This window comes from Meleagris gallopavo, chromosome 3, assembly GCF_905368555.1.
Source record: "Meleagris gallopavo chromosome 3, MGAL_WU_HG_1.1, whole genome shotgun sequence".
Taxonomy (NCBI): Eukaryota; Metazoa; Chordata; class Aves; order Galliformes; family Phasianidae; genus Meleagris; species Meleagris gallopavo.
The window spans coordinates 56703582-56727235 of NC_139406.1; the positions used below are offsets into that span (position 1 = coordinate 56703582).

Consider the following 23654-nt stretch of genomic DNA (forward strand, 5'->3'; position numbering starts at 1 on the left):
AGTTATTCATTAACTAAAACCATTCTGTAATTTTATTGATATATTTTGTGGAGTTCACATATTTTTGTACAGCAAACATAACACTGTAGGCCACAAGAAGCTGCAGCACTATTGTTTAATAGCAGCAAGGTATATTTTATAATCAGGGTATGTGGACAATAAATAGTCTGTTTCTTTGGATGTGAATGTTTAAAATGAAGTTCTGCTGCAGCTTCATAATGTGATTGCTATTTTACAGAGCTTATACACAAAAATATATACGCAATCTTTTTGTCTATATTTTATACAAATACAACAGTAGTTTGTGAATACATTTTAAAGTACATATACATGATAAGCAACTCAATTTCCCATATCACAGGATAGCAAATTTTAAATGCAAGAAACATACACAAATTCTGTCTGGAATGCAGGGTTTTCTGTGTTCTTTTTTCTCTATTTTTGACTCAAAAATTTTATCATTAAAACATTTTAGCATTCGAGTCCAAACAATTTTCCCACTAGCTAAAAAATAGAATTTCAGCAATCCGAGTCAGGTTTGGGTGTGTCATCATTCCCCAATATACTCTTTCCCAGTTTTTGTCTAAATTCAGAAGCTTTTAGTAATATATAGTATGTTCTTCACTCCACACCATATAAAAAGCCCACATTTAATTTTAACTAAATCATCTATTTTTGTGAACAACAGCTGGACTTGTCAGCGTTTAAATTTGCATGTCCAAAATTTTACTTCTGCAAGTGCATATGAATACATTGTGGTGTTGTACAAAGTTCATTAATGACAAATTAAGTCACAGTATAAAAATATATCATACAACTATAGGTCTAGTATAGTCCTTTTTTCTATGGGTAAAAATACATCTGAATGAGACAGGGAGGTTTGTAGCACCATGAGAGGAGTTGTATCCCAAGTTACATTAGCAGCATGATCCAATATAACAATATTGCAGGAGTGTTTCTGAGGAGATAAACATTCACTCTGGTTCAACTGTACCACTGAAGCTTATACTGAAAAGTGTTTACATATGATTAGCAATAGTTCTGTGTCACTTCCAGGGCTAGATAACTGTTATCAAAAGACACTGCCTTCCAACAAAGTAAGACACCCTTATTACATAAAGCTTTGGGACTATCCAAACACATTTTGAACTACTGTGGCATTGTTTGTACGCTGAGTGTAATGCTAATGCCTATGGTTTTAATTGTACACTGGGAAGATGCAGAATGGGCAGCTAAGTCTATACAGTTTACTACATACCAGGTAAGTACATTTATTTCGGAGGCTTATCTATAGACTGAGAAGAATACAGGATGAGCTGCTAAACCAGTGTATGAGACAGACATAACGAAGGATGCAGCCCTGCTCCCCTTGACGTCTATGGATGCAGGATCAGGCCCTAAGTTAACTTCAGACAGCAGCATAGCATTGAGAGCATATGATAAAAAAATCTGCATCAAATACTGCGTGTTAAATATTTTTGCAATAGTTACCACCCAGAACTCCAGAGGACACAATTTACAATTGGTGAGGACAAACTCTTTCTTTTTCTTTTCTTTTTCTTTTTTTTGACTGGTATTCAAAATGGCAGTAGAAGACAGTGTAGTTTGAAACATGTAAACCTAGTAAAAACCATTGTAAAACCCTTAAGAAAGACACACTGGTTCTGTGCAATATAGCAAATTGATAAGAAAACACTGTAAAAATGTACCTGTTTAAAATTACAATGTCTACCATTTTGTACACAAAGCATTATACCAAAGGCCTACATATATGTAATCTAATGGCACTTGAAACAAATTATAATAAAAGGTTTTATAATAAAAAGCATAACCTGTAAGAAACTTTCTTAAAAGGTTTAGGTTTTCTTTTGAAAGTGCTATATCTTGTAATATGTGTAACATAGAGGTTGACCAAGCTTTATTTTAAAAAATATTGGCCTATAATACATGTTTAGCTCACTAGGCAAATGATCCTGAAAATATGTACTCTTAACATTCATTATTAGCTTAATAAAGCAATCAGCTCTGGCTCATGTTTCAGTCAGTATATGGTTTTAAAAAACCGCTACTGCCAAATTAACAATAAATCACTCTATTCCACAATTTACTACTAAATTAAGCACAAGCAACAAGTACACAAAAATATATATATTAAAAAAAAAAACAGAACAAACAAAACAAACAAACAAAAAAAAAACAACAAACCTCACTAGAAGTTTCGAAGTTGCACAAAGAGTGGTGCATGATCAGCCAGCCCTCCCCCCTCCCTCCAAGAACCAATCTGAAACCTAGAAAACAGGGTTTAAAAAAATGATATTTTAGTAGTGGCCAATACTGACTCTGCCTAAATAATATCCAAAAGCACTAATGTGTTAATATTGCTTACAGTGTCATATCTGCTTCCACACCGTCCTGCATCCTAGCTCAGCGGCACAGGCCGAGCGCAGCCGCTGGCTGCAGCCCTGTCTGAATGAGGTTCAATACCTTGTCTGAGGTCCCTGCTCCTCCACTGAAATGTATGTCTACCTCTGAAGTGAAATGTCAACCCCTTCTCAGGAAGCTAAGGCACTAACCAAGTAGTAAGGACTCCGGCTAAGTACTAAGAACTGGGTGTTGGCCAAGTGTTTGTTGGGTTTTTTTAATCGAGTCTGATCAGCGGCTGGGACTGATAAGCAGGTGGCACTGCCCCGTGCTGAGTGTTAGATGTGCCACATCAATTCCCCTCAGCGAGCAGTCTGGCCAAGTATCTGGCAGCGGCAGAGGAGACTGAACTTATTTGTGACCTCAACCAAAGAACTCCCTCCAGGCCATCCAAAAACTGCTCACAGAGCTGCAGCTCCCAGGCCTGTGATCAGGAAGAAGAGTGCGGCCCATCCACTCCACAGCCGCTGCCAGAACCGAGCGTCACGGCATCTCTCTGCTCATGGGGAGATGCTGGGCTCTGCTCCACGTGGAACAGAGCTCACAGGAGCAAGGGAGGCCGCTGCTCTTCATCCCAAATAGTCTGAAAAGACTCAGAAGAAAGCCAAGTTGGCCCTATGTGCATTGTGGTTGCTGATTTTTAACCAGAAATACATTCTGTGGCGTTCACCTTGTGCTCTGTACACCTGTGTTTTTGTTTCCTTTATAAAGGTGATGAGAAAAAAAAAAAAAAAAAAAGCAATATTGAACAAATCATTCAACTAAAGATGTAAGTAAGCAAGCGATCTGTTTCATAGAAACCAGAGGAAGCAGTCATGAAGCAGAGCTAAAAGCCCACTTTGAGATAACAAGCTCCTAAACCCAAAATCTAGGAGCAATTTGTAGAATTTCAAAAGGTATTTTCCTTATTAATACATCCTTATTTTAATGCCTTTGGAACACAAACACATTTATAAAAATGTTATCTTTCAGTAATAAAATTTAAATACATATATGTATAAAATAGTAAAACTACACCTGCATATTGCTCCTAGAATTAAAAAAAAAAAAGTAGGAGCTACTGATAAAACATCTGGAGCACGAGCTCCTTAAATGGGAGCAACTTTTGTTTCTGTGAAGTATATTTAGTTTAACCACTTAAAACCTTGTATGAGTCCTCATTATTGTTTGAGAGATACTAATGTACTCAATTTCTATTTTAATTCCTCGTACAAAAATGACAAGGAAAACGTGTTATTGTTGAATTACAGCAACTCGAGTTTGCTTTCATGCATCACAGGTTTGTTTTTGTTTTTTTTTTTTCTTTTTTCCTCTTTTGGTTATTAGGGGTTGGGGAATAGAAAATATTGCATTAGGCAAAAGTGGTGTAAGCAATATGCTTTTACTTCACTCCTAAGAGTCCTGTCTTTAAATCTTGGCAGTGGGCAAAAAGTCCCTAACCAAGTACCCAGGTGTAGAAAGTATGATTAACATCTAACTTGTTGCTTAGGAGGACATAACACACCATGTAACACAACTGAAAAGTTCATTCCAATAAAAAAAAAAAACAAAAAAAAAAAAACCCCAAAAATGGTATTTGTAAATTTACATTCACTCTCTGACTGCACACTAATATTGAACTGAAAATAGATACACACTTTCTGGCTGGACTTGATCCACCCTTTGGTGGTGGCAGCTGGGAGAAGACTGATGTCTACATACGTCAGTACACTACTGGAAGATTCCTATGCAGTACTCTTTCTATGCTACTAAAGAGAAAAAAACAGCAAGTTAAGAATTAAAACAAAAACTGCAACAAAATATTCTGCATTACTAAATTACAACACTTTTATATTTCAAGATCAGCCATTAAATTTGCCTGTTTTCCTCTACCAGAGTCATGAAAGCACAACACAGTTCCAAATTCAACTTGAAACTTTTGTCAGTTAGGCAAGCAGAGATTCTCTGTTGAAGTTCTGTTCAGCCACGATTTTAGAAAATTAAACTGTATTCTTTTTCTTCCAATATTTATAACAAGCCACAAAAATTTAAGCCAGAAAATGGCAAAATTCTTAACACCTTTTATAATGACTTCAATATAAGTCAAAATGTTATATATATGTACATGTGTATATATGGACTTCTATATATACACATCCAAATTTTCAGAAAAATCTGAATTCTATCTTTATTTAAAAATTAAAATTTGTCATTATAGAACAGATCAGATGTCACCATTTGGGAAGAGGTTTTTTTTGGAAAGGGACCGGAGAAAATTTTTCCCCAATCTTCAGGAGCCTTTGTGATACATGTTTGAAATGGATCCTTTGCAAATGCTGTAATATATAAAAGGTAAAAATGATAGCTCCACCACATCAATAGGACAGAGTGGCTGTAAGGTTGAAAAGGTTTTAAAAGGGATGCATGTTGAAAGTTTGCTTGGGATGACTTTCTAGTGGACATTTTAAATGTGTCAATTGGCAGTGAAAATGAAAACAATACAATGAGACCTTAAAAAAAACAAAAACAATGAAGTAAACACAGCTGAGAATAAACACTTTCAAAACATTTTTAAAAAGTTAATTTAAATTTCTTACTGGCTTCATGAGATTGGTACTGTACAAAAGCAGAGAATTGATAATGTCTTATAGTAGGCACTAAGTTAAAAATGGTCACCTAAGGCATTTCTACAAATAGACAGTAACAAGCCAGCTTTGTACATCCTATTGGAAAGCTTGATGAAATCGTGGTAGGGTGGTGGTTGTGCTTAGACTGCTCGTGAAAGCTGCTGACAATGAGTGCAGAGACCCAAGACCTATACTATTGCTAGGATCTTGTGGATCCTGTGTCTGTGGTGGAAGTTGAGTCATAGAAGAATGTGCCTCCTCCTGCGTATAACTCATTCCAAGGTTTCCCACTGAAACAGAAGGATTATAGGGAGGGCCATTGACGGGTATGAAGTTGAACAGCTGAGAAAAGTCCAATGATGGGGTGTTTAGAGGTTCACTAATAGGAACGGAGCCCTTGGAAAGGGAAACCTCCCCAGACCCATCATCTAGTGGCCCTACTTGTGGATCCAGCCCTAGTTTTGATGAAGATGCTTGAGAATCCTGGGATGAAGAAGGCATACCACTTTGCAACTCCATTAAGTAACTTTCGATTTCCCCTTTCAAAGGCTGTTCTTTTTCAGGCATAGAAACTGCATATGAGGTAGAACTGAGCGGATATTTCAACGATAGCTGGTGCGAAGGGTGGACAGACTCCATATCTATTGGACAAGGCATCCCCAATGGTAATGATGTGGCAACCATTTGGTGTGCGGATGCGGAACTCTGCATGGACTGAATCTGAGTATTGTAGAGATTTAATTGCAAAGTGTTTGTAAATGGCTTTGATGTCAGTTCACTGGAAGGTAACGACATCACTGGAAGCAGCTCATCCTTGATAGGCACAGAAACGTTGCAGGTAAAGGGATCTAGAAGGTCCATTGGCTCTGTTTTGACCTTCAAAAGTTCTTGGTTGTGACTTTTCTTCATGTGGCGCGTTAGGTGATCCTTCCGCCCAAATCTCTGTGCACAGTACTGACAGAGGAAGTCCTTTCTTCCAGTGTGCACTACCATGTGTCTACGGACATCCTTTCGGGTGTAGAACCGACGATCACAGTGTTCACACTGGTGTTTTTTCTCCTTCACTCCACCCGATGACTTGCCTGCATGAGTTTTTAGGTGCTCCAGCAGCACTCCTGTGCTTTCAAAAGTCTGCAAACATACCTTACAGGTGAGGTCACCGCTTGTTGCAGCATGCAAAGCCAGGTGACGTTTGAACCCAAGCTTGGTATTGTAGTTCTTTCCACATTCTTCACACTTAAAGGCCTCTTTGTTGGGATTGTGTGTATGTAGGTGATTCTTTAGGTGATCTTTTCGGTGAAACATTTTCTCACAATAATTACACTTGTGGGTTTTCTCAGGAGAATGAGTAGCCATATGCCTTTAAACACAGATATATTCTGTAAGTAATTATTTTGATCAAAAAACACACGTGCTCATTTTTTTTAATGGCAGCTAAATTCTACACTAAGGTTGCTTTTCAACAGAACCTTTTAACTGAAAGCATGACACTACAAAGACAGTTTGACAAATTAAAATATAGCAAAACACGAGCCATTTCTCTTAAATCGACACTTTAGTTTTGGTGGGTTTTAGCTACTGTAACAGGGGTATATGGGCAAGTATGAAAGTACTTGTGTCAAAGTCCATAGCCAAAAATTTTCAGTCCATACTCTTTTCTTGTGACAATTCCTTATACAAATGAAAATTCTATTCTCATTAAGAAAACAAACAAACAGAAAACAAAAACAGAAAACAAATTAAGAAACAAAATCAAAGACAATAGCTTGCAAACTTATGTAATTTAGATTTCTAGAAACAATCCAATGGCTACTTTTAATTAATACATCCTCTCTGCAATCAGCTGAAGGCGTACACAAATATATACTTTTACACGGCTTAACACGGCCAACATAAAATAGATAATATAATCTGAAAGATAAATAGAGTTTAATACCTTAGTAATTTGTACTTAGAAACAAAGGCCTTGGTGCAGTCTTGTTGTGTGCACTTGTAGGGCCTCTCTCCTGTGTGAGAGTATGAGTGAACCTTTAATTTCTCAACACTGTTAAAGGCCTTGTCACACAGTTGGCAAGGAAAGTTTTTTCTTGGTTTGGTTTCACCACGCTTACGTTTCCCTGAAGGGACTTTCTGGGTATCTCTTACTTCTGACAAATCACCAGGAATGACAGTGGCCATCGCAGCCTAAACCAGGCCTTCTTGTTGGACACTTGGGAATTGCCCAACTCCACTAAATGATTTAGCTTTAGATGGCTTCTCAAGTTTCATGTGGTCGTAAAAGAAAGCAAAAGGGGACTGGAAAAAAAAAATAAGAAACAACTAGTTTGTAACTAAACTTAAATTCTGAAGTTTACTTGCTATGTGATGCTTCTGAATAAAAGTTAAAAATAAAATTAGGTTCAGCTGGTCTAATGTAATACCTGTAGGTTTCTTTACACTATTTGCTGCAACTCTTATAATGCATTGCTCAGGATGAACAGATCCACATATGCCCTGAAATTACACCTCACAACCTTCCCCTCAGGCATTGATGGAGAACAGCAAAGTTTGTCAGGCTTCAGGAGGCATCAGACAAAGAACTCACTTCAGAACATATGAAGAAAGCTTTTGGCAGCTTCAGGTTTCAAAGGAATTAAAGTTGTGCCTGTGGTGTTTGTACAGACATACACACACATGCACGCACACATGCACATACACGGTTATCAAAATGAAAATCTGTACAACTTGAAATGCTGGGAGTTTGAAAATCTACATGAAAAGGAGCTTTTTGGCAGTTTAGGGGGGGTGCAAAGCTCACACTCTCTGGTATACCAGCTAATTTTGGTTACTGTTTGCATGTCTTTTCTAGAAAAATGCAAACATTTACAATAATTTCCAATGCCAAGTGAAATTCTCCTCTGCTAACGGAGCTGTGATGTCTCAGTAACAGAAACTTCATGTATTAGGCTTTTTATCAGCCCAGCATGGGAAACCTGCATTTTCCTCAAAATACCCTGCAAGGTACAAGGGTTATAATGCGGAGGTTAAGGTTAGCTTGGGATGAAGGCTCTCGGACTTTCAGGAGGAACCTAGCCCCTCCTGATGCACTGCAAACCGTGAATGAAACCAGCAGCCTTTGGCTACAGGAGGTGTGTGATGCTCACATCTGATCTATTGGCAAGGATGATTTTAAATTCACGATCTGGTAATGTATAGCAGCAACTGGGTGCCTGCGACTACAGGGCACTCAACAATCCTCCACTGTCAGAAGTCACTGACAGAATCATCGGAGCACAACTGCTACTTTAGATACTCAAACCAGCTCTATCCATGGTGGGAAGGGCCAAATGCAAGGTCTGCAGCAGTGTGGACAGAGAGGAGGGCAGCAGGAGGGCTACACTCAATGCAAACAGTGGGCAGGGCTGAAAAGCCCCACATTAGGCCTTTCTCCCACAACATTGGCAATTCCCCCCACCCTGCTGTCACAGCCCTGCAGCTGCCATCCAGCCTGGCCTCCACCAGCACAGCTGTGCAAGAACAGGCTGGGCTGGGCCAGACGGCAGTAAGGCTGTGGGCAGAGGCTGAGGCTTGGTGGCCGGCTGTCCCCATGCCTGCTTGCAGCAGGGCCAGGGAAGCGAGCAGCTGCTGGGACAGGTGGAGCAGAGCAGCCAGGAGTCAGGCAGGGAGCACCAGGCAGCAGCTGCTCCGGCCTCGTGCCACCTCCCCAATAAGCAAAGCAAACTCATCCCAGCCAGCAGCAGGAGAGGCCTGGTAAGCTCCAAAGCCCCTGCCACAGCCCAGTGCCGTGCTGAAAGAAAGCGAGGAGGAAGGAAGGCCTGTGTTTTCCTCAGGCTGTGACAGGACAGGAGGGCTGTGTCAGCAGGGAGGTAGAGAAGAAGGGAATGTGCCTTTTTAATATCTGCATGTGTATTTTTATGAATGCCTCAGATTTGAGATTTCCATTTGAAACACATATATAGAGTAACATCTTTGTCTATGCCTCTTCCTCCCTCCTTCCCATTACCTCTCCCTTGTCTTTGTAAAAGGAAAGAAATACTGGCAGACCAAGATGGAAATTTGCTACCTTTCGATTCTATAGTCTGAACAGCAGATTAAGCTGTACCACACTCCTAAAGCAAGAAGTTTTTTAAGATCACCTTTCCTCCCCCCAGATTTACATGGAACCACTAACCTCTTTAAAGATACCCAGCAACAGTAAAGGTGTTTCTTTAAGGACCCTTATTCCAGATTTGCCTCTGACTCATTCTCACTCATGGGATGAAGCCTGGGGACAACAATTCCATGACTGGGAATGTGCAGAGGTCTTCAAAGAATCAGCTTAATTTCAGTTTCTGTCTCATAAGTGATTTTCTAGCTTATAAGTGAAAAAAAATTGAAGAGTTGTTTGGAGACTTGAGATCAAAGTATTTCTGCATCAAGAGTAAATGAAGACCAATTCCAAAGACTTCAGTGGAGCTGCTAATGTAATTAAGAAGAGAATCTCATTCACGTGATGAATTTGTAGGTTGAAAGATTTTTCAATATACACTTTAATCATGATCTGGTAACATAATTTATTGTGCCTTCCCATAAACAAACACACTGGTCTTCTATGTACATTGGCCTGAAGATAGAATGAAACTTGTTCTAGCCATTTTCACAGAATCACAGAATTGTAGGGGCTGGAAGAGACCTCTAGAGATCACCTAGTCCTCCTGGCAAATGAAGTTCTGTGGAAGAAAAAGATACCAGCACACTCTATGCTTGTATATAGTGTTTTCACATCCTGTGGGCACCCACATGGCTTCACTGCACAGTAGCATCTCCAGGAGTGTCCTGAAGCATCTGCTGCCTTGATATGGGCCACCGCCGTTTGCAAAATCCTCACCCAGCCTGAGAAGGGCAGGCAGCATTAGTGCAAATAGTAAAGGGAACATCCTCTATTGCTTGCTGTAGGGGAGCATGATTAATTTGACCATGCTGAAACAAAGCAGCAGGTGGCCGCCGTGCTCAACAGGTGACAAGGGAAAAAGCAGGCAGGACTGGTGGGATGCAGGGAAGGTTAGCTGCTGGGTGAAAAGAGGAGAGAGTGGACAAAATTTTGAGGCATGGGGCACTGACAGTTGTGGGGAGCACTGCATATGGGTGGGAACATCCAAGGACAAGACAATGGAATAATCTGATAATGCTGAGGGGCAAGTGGGGGGGAGCTGAAAACACATCAAGCTGGAGAGACTCAGGATATTATTAGGTCATGCAAAGGGCGATGTGCAGGGTCTGATTCTGATGCAAAGCATGCTTGTTGTAGAACAGCACATGAAGTTTAATTTTTAATGTAAACAGCGCTGACAACTTCTCACTCCTGTTCTAACTGCAAGGATCACACCCAGGCTTGAGGCCATCCTATATTCAGGCCAATATTATGTTACTTCCATCTTCTCCAAAACCTCGGGTAACGTAGTTGCTGTACCAGATGTAACTCAGCACATTTGTGTGAATGAAGAATTCAAGTTTTGTTTCTCTATAATCAAAACTAATTAAGCTGATTTTGAACTGCGTTTAAGTGTCCTTAACAATGCATTATTAGAACAAATATAGTATGGATTCAATCTTTGGCAATGACAGTGTTTTATTAAAAAAAAAAACAAAAAACATGTAAGCACTCTTTATCTCAGTATTGTTTCTCAACAGATGAGGCAATCAAGAACTTCAGTATTGATTTCTGAATAGTAAATAATCATCTTTTTTTTTTTTTTTTCTTGTGGATATATAGACTGAGCAATGGAGATACAACTTAAAAAAACACTGATCCTCAAATATTACACTTTCCAAAGACCAGCTGAAAGAATTTTATGAGTAATACTGCCTGTTTGTGTCTCAACATAATTATCACTTAAAATCCTCATTCTTACTGGTGCTTTCACAACTGCAGGATGAATGATTATATGCAGTATCAAATATAACAAACACATTACACGAAAGCTCATATGTAATACTATTTTTAAAGAAGCATATACTTAAAGCAGAAATAAAGTAGCTTCTGTTCAATGCACACCTGATGTTTGCCCACTAAAGTCCTCAGATTTTGGTCTTAACCAGTTCCGCTGACTCTTCTTGGAGGAAACCAGAATCCAGTACTTCCCATTTTTACTGGTCTGAAAAAGAAAAGGAAGAATGGACTAGACTCAAGCTAAACCAGGATATTCAAAAAGGCTGGAATGTGACAAGACTGGGAGTTGGAAAGAATCAGAAAGAAAAGTTAAAAGGGATAGAGCCAATCCATGCACTGAACATTATGTATTGTTAATTATAAACTGAATCAATTGCTCTTGCATTATCAGTAGCAATTATGCACTTCAATTTCCATAATACTTACATCATTTCAACTAACGCTATGCTGGACACTAATACAAAGAAATAAAATAAGACAAAAGCAAAGAAGTTTCCAATAAAGTTAAAAACAAAAAATCCACAGACCACAAATAATTTAGAAATAACAGCAAAACATGTAAAACACTGGGCCCAGAACTGAGTTTCTTACTTAGAAAAGACTGAATAAGAGAAGATTTCTGGATTAGGCCCAACTCTACTAGAACCTAATGCCTTCATTCTGCTTAATTATACAGGAAATAGCAGCTTAAAAGGTGACCTGCAAAGGAAAATAAAATTAATTTTAAAAAATAATAAAGCATCTTAATGATGTACATGCTACAGGTAAATCCCAATAGAGGGCAAGTCTAGGTGTGCCTGAGCAAATCCAGAGGGCCTTTCTGGAATTTCCCTTACATCTCCCTTTTCCCTGCCACTACCCTTTAATGAAATTGCAGTACATCTCCCTTTTCCTGCTAGAAGGCCTCCTGGATGATACAGGAATATACTGGAAACACACTCAGCACCTCATTCTAAGGGACAGGCTTACCCCCTCCAACTCATCTAGGTATGTAAGGGAAAAGCTCCATATAGCACACATACACTTAGTGTTATATCAGGCCGGAGGTATCTGGTAGGAGCTATGGCAACTTGCAACATTGCCTCGTATACAATTTTCCCGTCCCATTTTCCATTCTCTTCACTACAGTTTTCTTTTTGGGTTCCACGTTCAGCTTTGCGTCACCTCAACTTCCTCTGATGGTAACCGTGGATGTGAGAGAACCAGTGTGCTTGAAAACCTATCAAAGGTGAAAGTGCTTTTCAGTAACCCACCAAGGCTTTCTAGCAGCCTAAACGGGAGTTTATCTGGGGCTTTTTTACATGCAGGTAGGGCACAGAAACAGGTTCAGTACCCAAACCCAAATGGAAAGAGCTTTGTTTTGACTAACAAGAAAGTGCAGGGACACAACTCTCACCAAAATCACTTTGTTCTGGAGAGAAAATGCTGATGACTTCTTGTGCTCTCTCTCAGCAAAACCATTATAAGCTAGTTACCCTATGATGCCTACCTCAATGTCTCCCACTCTGCACAGCAGAAGAGCTTCATTATCCAAAAGTTTCTACTACAGCAGTTCGTAATAAGCAGACAGCATTTCAGACAGACACAAAAATTTAATGAACCATGTCCAAAGGGACTTAGTCCATTCAATGTTGGTATTTACAGACTATTTCCAGTTTGTTTTTTTTAAAATTCTATCTACAGCAATATAATGCCCCCTCAACTCTTAAACGATTATTGTGTCGAATTTTCACATCTGAAGGAGCTCTAGCAAAAAGCAGATGGCTTCAGGGACAGGTCATCAGAGGCATGAGAAGACTATCAAAGCATGTGAAACTGGAGCAACTGGAATAAGTAAGTAAAGAAGGTAAATGCCAGATGTACTTGAAATGCTGAACTGAATGAAGGAGGTAAGTCAGGTACTCTTGTTCATTATCTTACAAATAAAGCACAAGTGCAATGCAGTGAATCCAGACGTGGGCAATTCTGTACCTACTACAATTACTACAATTAGGGATCTCAGTTTCTACAAGACCAATGCCTAGTCAAATTGCTTAGAGAGATATATACAAAAGAGGAAGAGATTGTACGAACTGTGAAAACATCTGTCACATTTGACAGGAACAAATGAAAAAATATATCTATATATTTAAATTCTATACAGCAGTCAATCTGCTAAAAGACTTTCTTATGCATGGAATGCCAAAGTTGTCCACTACAATGCTCATTTTTAGACTACCTTCCTCAAAATCTTCTGATGCTAGAAAATCTCCAACACAGAATACTGGACAAAGATGCACCATTCTTCTTGTAACTGCCTATAGTTACTAAGCTTTCAATCAGATGAGATAAGAACAATTTTTTAATCAATACTAAAGTTTAAATTATCGTCCACATGAGGCAGAGAAGCACCACACCGCAAAGTGCACTGTTGTATGTGCATGCCTGAAATCCATGTGGGAACTTCTATAATTTGTCAGATTATAATTCTAAGAATTATCCAGATCTTCTGCTATCTGTCAGGCCTTTACTTTGCTAACCTTAAAGGCATCCAGATCATTGCCAGTTAGACTATATTTGAATGAACAGCATCTAAAGAGTCAAAGGAAAAAAAAAAAGCCCCCCATGACTAAGCTAAATTTATTCCTGCTTTTGATAATAAAAAGTCATTCTTTTTTTTTCAAAATTCATAGTCATCCTTCAGAATCCAAAGAAATAGGTGCACTTAGAAATGTTTTAAAATAATTCAATGTGTAAACTAAAAGGATAATGAAGACATGAAACAAACACAACTAATAATCCTCTTCCTAGCTTGCATTTCTTATTTTATTGAGAGTGTCTAAGAACAATAAAGGAAATCATCAGCGTCACGGTTATTTTCTTTCAAAATAGGGTTATAATGTGAGCACAGTGTTGACAACACAGTATCTGTCAGGAAGTGTCATTGCGCCTTGTATGCAAAAAGTGCATAGAATCTCAATTGTTGAAATTAATTTGTGGAGCAGAACAAGGGTCCTAAAATATTAGTTGTGATAATGACAGAATAAAAGATTTAAGGGTACTACAGAATCATCTTGGGTTTTAAATATTTCTTTAAATAAACAAAACAAAAAAGGGTTATTTACCCTGTGAATAGTGTGATTCTTTAAGGGCTGTTCACACAGATCCCAGGTGAGCATGTACTCACATGAACAGGATCAAGTTCTCTGAAGATACTGACATCTCTCCAGGCTGGGCCTGTGAATCCTCACGACTGTTACCATGAGTAGCATAAGGGAAAGAACTCCACAGCTGTGCTGTGCTCATCACTACTACACCTAGCGTGAGACAGAAGTACATGGGCAGAAGTTGATGGTCTCGCTGGGAGCATGGTGTGAGGACAGGAGAGCTGAAACATGGACTGACAGCTCAGTTTGGGATGATGGGGGGGATGGACATGTGCAGTCAAGGAAGTCAAGAGCTGCTGCTGCTGCTAACAGTAGTAATGAAGAAAACCAACGACGGCCCTGTCTAACCTCTCTCAGATTTGCCACCAAGGAGTAAAGATTCTTTCAGAGTAAAGGACAAAAGATCACTTTCGGTGTCCCTGTGGAAAAAGTGTATGGAAGAACCACAACTACTGCAGTGTAAGTAGCCATTTTTTGTCTTTTTTATATCAGGGGACTAATAAGTAGCTACAGAGAAGCAAAAATACTGAGGAAACCCAGTCTGGCACACCGAGCTGCCAGGGTGATAGCACCAGTCAGTGACAGCAAGGACAGCAGATCTGGAGGAAGCCTCAAGAGACAGTCAGTATAGCCACATCCCTTGGTACCGAAGAGCTAAAATGGCAGACAGGCAGCACCTTCACTTCAGTGCAGCAGAACTGAACGAGAAAACTCCTCACCAGGTCTGTGTGTCAACTAGGGCTATCCAAATTGCATAAATGTCATCAGGACTCCTGAAGATGAACACATCTACCACTGGGTTAAGGCAACCAAAGAAGGAGAACCACTTAGCCTGCTCCTATGTTCTTTGCTCTGTCAGTAGTCAGTTCAGTTTCCAGAGGTGTGGATTTAAACCTTTTTCCTTCCAACTCTTCTGATAGGACAGTTGCTGAAAGAGGCAGGCAAAAGCATGCTGGAATCTACAGCCTTTAGGCATCCCCCCAGATCATCAAGGACCACCATGCCCACTGCCGGCTTGTACTGACTGCGGGACAAATGGTAGGTTTCAGTCTCTCTGACTTTGTAGAAAAATGCTGCAGTTTTGTAGCAGGAGAAACATCTCAAAGTAGCTGCAGAAGGTCTAGCCTGGGTCTTTCAGAGATACCTCCTACTGACAGTGAACTTGCATTATGGGAAGATCTCAGCTGCAAAGTTGACCAATGAAAATGGTCAAGCTTGCAATAAAAGCTTGTCATGCTTAACTGGCAAAGATGCTGAAGTATTGATGACTTCAGGGGTACCTTTCTCAGTGTTCAATTAAAATCAGTCTTCTGACAGATGCAGATGTCTACATCACTATTTTTTCTTGGCAGGTGATCTAATACACACTCATTTGTACAGCATGTCACTTCTTAAAGGAAACAGCACAGCCTGCTCACCTTTGCTGCCAGTGTTCAGAAGGACAAGGGTAGGAAGATGCTGATTCTCCTCAGTTTGTTCTTGTGAGATTGATAACCAGAAGTTGGTTTAACCTTGGTGCCTACCTAACCCAGAAGGGCTCGCGTCTGCAGTTCCAGAAGATTATACTTCATTTAATTTTCTGTCTGCTTTATTGTGTAATTTGGAAGAGATTTGAACAGCAAACAACATGTACACACACGTTTCACCCCTAAGCAAAGAAGACACCTGGCACGACTGTCTATAAACACGGCACTGCCAAACGGCAGGATGGACGGATTTCAAAGCCCAGAGCACTGCCTTTGGCCACTGTGCAGGATGGCAGTGAGAGGAAGAGAGCTAACAGGTATGTTATCTTGTACTAGCAGAGAACTGGCTAAGGTTTTTTAAGTTGCTCTTCTCTCACAAGCCTGAAGAAAGATACCAAGGAACACACATGGAGGTCCCAGTGGCTGATGAGATGACACTGGGAGGTGGGTGGCCACTTGGCCTTCTACAGTTTTGGATAAGAGACATTGTAAATAGATGTTCAAAGATGTAGACACTGGCCCAACTTTAAAGAAGCATTTCATGTAAGAGAAGCATGTGTACATACACAAACTAATCACAAAAGAAACAATGATGTTTTGAGTTTTTGTTTTGTTTTTAATACAAGGCTGTATTTGTCTTATCATGAAATTCAGGGCTTTCCCTTATTATCAGGAAGCCAATTTCAGAAGAATCTTTTAGCTTGGATTCACATTCTAGTCTGCCCTGTGCAGGATAGCTGAACAACCATGGCAGCAAGAGCACACGCAGGCTGCAGGAAGACAAAACAAAATCCAAGCACGCAGCAGGAGAAAAGCTACTGCAGGAGAATGGAATGATGTGGGCAAAACAACGAAACTATCTGTCGAGTGATCTTGGGTATAAACAGAAGAGTGACTTAAAGTAATAATGCACAGGACTTCACCCTTGGGGGAAACAGTCTAACAGCTAAAACATAACAAATTAACATAAGCACTGAAACCAACATGAGACAATCACCTTAGTCTACCGTCAGTGACAGCACGTTGCTGATGCCTATCACAGAATGGTTTGGGTTGGAAGGGACCTCAAAGATCACTTAGTTCTAACAGCCCTACCATAAGCAATTTTGCCAACTGCTAGATCAAGCACCAGCTCAGGCTGCCCAGGGACCCATCCCACCTGGTCTTGAGTGCCTCCAGGGATGGGGCATCACAGCTTCTCTGGGCAGCTGTGCCAGCGCCTCACCACCCTCTCAGTGAAAAATTTCCCTGAAATCTAATCTAAATCTCCCATCCTTGAGTTTAAAACCATTCCCCCTTGTCCTATCACTAATATCACATATGCCTAATACAGGCAATAATGATTATGCTACAGAATGTGACATAAAAGGCAGGAAAATAGAAAAACTAGATATTTCATCAATTCACAACTTTAACAAATTCTTTTTGAGATTTTTTCCCCTTGAAACACATTCAAAAAGCAGAGAAACTTTCTGAAATTGCATAAAATTGACCACTGAAAAATATCCACATCCTTTCAAATTAGTGAGAAAGATGGATAAGCAAGGAGAACAAATGTCCCAGCCTATTTTTTTCTCTAGTAGTAATCAAACAGATCTCACCAGCAAACATCTGATAGATGCACTTTTAAGAAATATATGCATTATTGTTTTAAACTTAATAAAGCAAACTTTCTAGAGAAAAACTCTCTAAGTTGCTTGGGATAATGGCAATTACAGGAAGATGGGTATTTACCTCAATGTGACTACTACATACAACAGTTTTTTCCTTGATTATAGAACTAGTTGCAACTCTAAAAAGCTGTGCCACAGTCATGAAATGTAAACAACCAGCTTTTTAATTTTAGAAAATAACTCACTCTTATACTATGCAACACTAGAAAGAGTATTACATAAAATCCTGTTGTGTTTGCCTTTTTTTTTCCCTTGAGTTTCTGGAAAAGCAAAACATGATTTTACCAAAGTTTATTTTATCATGACTTAATAGTCTGTAATTTCAAAACAACAACAACAAAAAAACTATCACAGTACTACCCAGCATTTGTCTGTGGGCTTCCATATTTTAAATTACTCACGTCCACTTTAAATCTTGAGAGCTCAGTTTTGGTTACTAAATATTCCAAAGGATTCCTGCTGATATAATAAATCAAGGAAAGCAAGAACTGACTAGAGATAACCCATCTGATGCTCATGGTTTTTATATGCTTTAAGAATTTCTATAACACTGCACAGACATTTTTCTAAAAGCTCTGGAAAGGCTGCGATGCAAACAATGTTGATATAATTAGTTTTAGAGTGTTTAAAACATGTAAAAGTGCCTCTATATATTTTAGAATTAAAAAAAAAAAAAAAAAAAAAAAAAGCACACACACACACAAAAAAAAACAACCCTAGAGCCTACCAGGAACAATCTGTATTCATTCTTAAACAGATGAAAGCAAACTTCGTGTAGTAACCAGCCTCCATATAGGACCATGCCATTCTAATAATAAACTCTAATCAAAAGCAAATCCTGTATATGTACAAGTAAACACAAACACATATCCAAAGCACATCTGTGAGATCCTACACTAATACAATTAACAATTAATTTATATCCACAAGTAGCTATTTTAATTTGTCTCAAGAGTAAAACAAGACACTCAAACCTCTTAACATGTGAGGTAAGCGTGTGAGACAAATTAATGGTACATCTTCTCCAGTATTCTGTCTCTAGAAATAGCCAAAATAGGTAATGAATGTGTGATATCTCCTACCAGCACTCCTCTGACTTCCAGCTACCTTGATGCCAAGAGCTTCCTGAACCATTACATGATTTCTGTTAATTTAGCAACTTTTAGTATGTTGTCCTTCCAAGCAATAGTTCAGTCTTTGTCTCCCCTTAGAAACCATATCCATTTTTAATATCCACTGCACTGATGTTAAACAGAGAGATATCATCTCACATGTCTCTCCACTACCAATTTTATGGAGATCCTCTTATTTTCAAAGGCTTGGAAGTTGTCTTCTCTCTTAGCTTGGTATGTTCTTGTTCTAAAAGGTAGTGGCCAGTCCTCTTCCTTCCTCTGCAGGTATCTGATTTTGCTAATTTTCATGACGTTGTCCTCAAGTCATTGCTTTCCCAAACCACAAACCCAGTTTCCAGAAGAATTCTTCCTTTGATAGCAACCCCATGCATCTCATCATCCCTATTATCCTTCTCTGAGCCTCTCTCAGTTCTAATAAATTCTGAGATGAGGGTAGCAAAAGTGGACACAGCATTCAGGATACGATTGAACCATGGATTTCATAGAATTACAGAATCATTAAGGTTGGAAAAAGCCCACACGATCACCCAGTCCAACCATCCACCTGTTACCAATAGCTCTCACTAATTTATACACTCTCATAATGACATTCTCCCTTTTACTCTCTCTTTCTTAATATCTCCTATCATTCGAATTGTGCTTTGGTGATCAATGAGTCAATGATTCAGAATCATCCCCAAGTCTTACACCTCTGTGGTAATGCTGAGATCAAACTCATGTATCTGCTCCTCATTTATCTATATTGAATTTCATCTCTCATTTTGTTTCAGTCTTCAGAACTTTCAATCTCCTTCTACTGTTCTTCACAGATGCTTCCCTTCTTCACAGCAAACAGGCTAATCCACTCGCTCATCCCTTACTTATATCATTTGTGAATGTAAAGAACAGCACAGACCTCTGTGGAACGTAACTGAGAAACACCTTTAATAGAGAATCTTCTTTTCACTTCTACCCTTTGATCTCACCTTCTAATCTATCATTCATCTGTGCAAAGACCTATGGGCATTCCCTCTTGAAAACATCACTCTGACTCTTCCAGGATAATCACAGTCACCAGGTGACCATCAATTCTATGCTTAATTACAGCTTTTACCAAAATTAACTGATGGAAATCTCACATTTGCCTGCTGCAGGTCTGCCTGGACCACCTCCAAAACCGTGTTCTACATACTTACATTCCAGAACTTTTTTCTAAACCTGCATACTTCAGGATGTGCAATTTCAACATCACAATTAAGCTGCAGAACACAACTAGATAAGATAGAAAGTTAAAAGCTTTACTCCTTGAGACAGTCATCTACCTTGAAACATAACACACGATATTTTTAACAATTTCAGTAATCTGTTATGTAAAAAAGTTACTGGTGCTTGGTCTGCAAGGTGGAATTCACAAGGATATTGGTGAACTGAAAATAAACTCCACTCATGTTTATTACTGTACAACATAATCTTGGGCAGTTCAGCCAGAGAGGGATAGTCAGCACTGGAACAGCACAGAAAAATAGCAGCTACTACTCACACTACTTTGTACTGTGCCCATCATTTAAGCTGAAAATGTAAAACTCATGGAAGAGTTCAGTAATTTCACCTGAAGGTCTGCTTGGCAGACAGCACAAAGGAGCTGGCCCCGCTGGAGATATTAACAGGGTGCTAGAAGGCAAGGGCAGGTTTTAAATAGCAAAGTCTATAAAAAAAATCATGGAAAGAAAACATAGGACTTCAATAATCCAATCATTGATTCATCCCTCAGGCTTGGAGAAATCCTCTACTGTGGCATAATTTTTGCCTGGTGGGAAGGAGAAAAAAGGCAATACCCATCTCTCCAACACAAGCTCAAATAAGAGGGGCAAAGCTGTGGGAGAAAGTGTGTGAAAAATCTTGGTGCCACATAAACGATAAAGTGGCTGCAATAGCTCAAGACCTATGATGATGGTTAGGAAATTTACACTTTGGACAAATAGACAAAATGACAAACATAAATAAAGTAACTGAGAGGAAAAGTGGTCTTCCTAGTGCTTATGTCACATCTTGAATTCACGTGTTAACTATGCAGCAGTCCAAAGAACACTGAAGCCCTGTCCTGAACAACATTGCCCGGGGCTGAAAACTGTGAGAAGGTTTAGCATTGTCAGTTTTCTTTGTTAGCGTTTTTTTTCCTGCTGTTTTGTTTTTTAAATATAACCTTAGATGTATTATTTATTGGTGCTATTTCAATTAAAACCTTGATCATGTATGCCCTGACTCCTCTGCTTCTTTTATCCCAGCCCCAAAGAAAGATGAAAACTAAGAAACAGTGTGCAATTTCCAAGCTGCAGCAAATCCTCCAAGATACCTTACAGTCGAGGAACCACTGCTCTATCTGAAAAGAAAATAACTTCATAGATTACTGTAACTTTACATTAAATGAAGCGTCACTTACATTTAGTCAAGATGGCCTTGCTATTACTGCTATAGCTCTGATGTTGGATGATCGTATCACAAAACCTTATGAGATAAAACACAAAAGCCTTCAGGAAGAGTAACTGAAGATGCAAAATACTTAGGGTAAAAATAACATGTTCTGAGATATACGATGAGTTCTGCTGCTTTATGTCTCAAGCGATACTCAATTGTCATGTGCATGTGAGTGATTTAAGACAACACAGAACAAGGGAAAATCTGAAGCAACAAAGCAGATCTCTCTCCAAATTGCTCAGTTGCCTACAGCAACCTGCCATCAGTGAGCCTTTCAGAACCTGTCCAGCTCAGGCACTGAAGGTAAGTTTGATTTGGTTCCTCCATACCAGCTTCATCTAAGCAATAACACTAGCATATACACAACCAGCTTACTCTGCTTATGCAGAATTCAATGTTTGCCTGCTGTTTTGTTAAGGGAGAATCCTTGTTAATAAGAGAAGGATGTAGCTCTGCATTTATTCCTGTTTCCTATTCAGTGCACTGAGCAGCACATTTAGTTTGTCATGCTGCATATTTTGGGGGCACATGTGAATTGATAAGAATTCTGAGATTTGATGTCAGATTAGTAAATAATTAAAAAAAAAAAAAAAAAAAAGCATAACTTAGACCCAGATCACTGAACGCAGTGAGAGGAAATGAAGCCAAGCAGGTTAGTACCCAGGGTAGTCGCTTGGACAGTGATTTTTAGAATGAAGTGGTTGGCAGCAGCTACAAATTTCAAGTAACAAAGGCAGAAGTTCCCCAAGACCATATAAAGTCTACCCTGGAGCTGCACCAACAGCAAACTAATCTGGGAGCTCCTATCAGCCTGATGAAATGCCATCAGCACATAGCCTTTACCATTAATCATTAGATAATTGGCTCATTACTGGCAGGGCAGCCAAGCCAGTAAGGCTCCCAGCAGCACAAGGAGGTTGTTCCATGTCATGTCAATGCACAGCAGGTCACGTACAGGGACAGGGTTCCTCATTGGCATAGAAGCAGGTGGTGAGACACATACCTGTTGCCCTGCTCTGCCTCCACCTCTCAAAACACACAGGCTTAAGACAAGCACATTCCTTCACATTCTGCCAGACATGGCTGATCACAGTAAGCATTCACCAGTATCAATACTGAGTGGTCTACGATGAAAGATGTGTCACGTTTGTTCTCCACAGTCTAAGATACCAGTGCAGAGTTTTGTTTTTTTTGTTGTTTTTTTTCTTTAAGCAACACAGTTTAGACACTGCCTCCCTGATTTCCAAACCTACATTAAGTGATGGGAGAAAAACATATGCAAGACTTTGCCTTGAACAGCTGCAGTCTGCCAACAGGGCAGGCTTCCAGAAAGGTGGAAGGAAGATGGTGACAAAAAGGATGGAATAAAAACAGTCTCATGACTGTATGGTATGCAGCAATATTTCATGCACATTATGGGAAAAAAATCCTGGAGGGCAGATGGAAACATGGAGATGCTTTCGTGAGCCCCAGAGAGTGCATTCCTTTAATGTGCTCCAACGAGACGCTTGAGCTCCTTTCCTGCTGTGGGAAAGTAGCTGTAGATTAGAGAAAAATTTGCAATCAAAAAGGTTTTAGTTTAATTTTATTTTTAAAATGTGAAGGGATACGTTTTACATTGGTCATGTATTCAGTTCATGTTTCAGACAGGTACTCAGAAAAGGGATTTATTTACTGATATAGATGATGCTGCTTTTTCAAAGAAAAAAAAAAAAGACCTTAAAAACAAAGTAGGTACTGCAAGGAGTGTTCCTCTAGATGACACACACAAGATTCCAAATGCTGTCAGAAAATACTTCTAATTAAACCAGCTAACAAAGTGGTCTTAATATGGAACATCTCTATGTATTGCTGAGTGTTGGAGGTAGAGGTGAAGCACATGACCAGTGTTGTGTTATAACTGTTTATGTTTAGCACCTTTGTATTGCCCGTTTCTTGTCCCCTTCCAGAATTGCACAATCCATTTCAATCTTCTTGGGAGTTCTGCAGGAGACCCTCCTTTCACCACTCTGCCTTTGCAATCTCCTGCTGAGCTGACAATTTCAAGGTTCAGATCCACCTTTCATTTATCTTCCGAAATCTGACGGCTATCTTTTAGCTAATAATTCCCCTCTTCATACGGGCTGCAGCTTTTTATGTGCTAAGAGAAATCAGAAAAAAAATAAAAGAAGTTACTACACACCCCACTCATTACAAACTGCTTTAATAATGCTAACTAGCTTCCTCCCTCAACCACATTCAAGTTCTTTTCCCCCAGCATTTCTTTTCACCATGTTCTGTTCAAAACTGTAAGATGCTTTCCAAATTGCTTCCACATACTATATGTGCTGCTATAGGTTTTTCTGGGACATACATGATGGAGTAAGCTGGTCACTACTGTTTCCAAACTCAAAGTCATCAGACTGCTGGATAGGCATTTGAAAACAAAGGGTTTTGGTTGTATTAAAACAAACAAGAAAAAAAAATAGCGGGCATTACATTTGTAATTGCACACATGAGCAACTAGCTGTCCTTATGCTGAAGGATACTACTCCCTTGGAGATGAAAGGGCTTCATTTCTACAGACATAGGTAAGCTGAGATAACACACTATAAGGCTGCCTATTAAAAAGCTTCATCCAGGACTATTAGGTGTGCATATCCTAGAAGGAAGGGGGTAAGAAAAAAAAAAAAGGAGAAAAGAAAAAAAAAAGGAACTCCTTTACCTTGCAACATTTGTATTAAACCTCCCTTCCACACATTCATTGTGGCTCCTACAAGTTACTGTAAAGCACGCTGCAAAATTAAGACATATCTGTACTAGTAGTTACATATACACAAGTCCACT

At 39.4% G+C, this 23654-nt stretch overlaps 1 protein-coding gene across 9 annotated transcripts in view; it reads right to left on the minus strand.

The window, feature by feature from the left end:
- PLAG1 (PLAG1 zinc finger) overlaps positions 1-23654 on the minus strand; it is a 55947-nt gene that overhangs the window by 4214 nt on the left and 28079 nt on the right. For 2 of the 9 annotated variants that reach the window (XM_085221143.1, XM_085221138.1), the window contains 4 exons: positions 22746-22968; positions 11062-11161; positions 6964-7322; positions 3-6387 (listed from right to left, as the gene is read on the minus strand). In XM_085221143.1, the coding sequence (XP_085077269.1) occupies positions 5124-6387; positions 6964-7205 (1506 nt within the window). In that variant the 5' untranslated portion in view covers positions 7206-7322; positions 11062-11161; positions 22746-22968 and the 3' untranslated portion in view covers positions 3-5123. Of the gene's footprint in view, positions 1-2; positions 6388-6963; positions 7323-11061; positions 11162-11547; positions 11656-20793; positions 20859-22745; positions 22969-23532; positions 23603-23654 lie in introns of those variants that run through there. The other 7 variants (XM_085221141.1, XM_085221140.1, XM_085221139.1 and 4 more) reach the window with 7 other exon arrangements.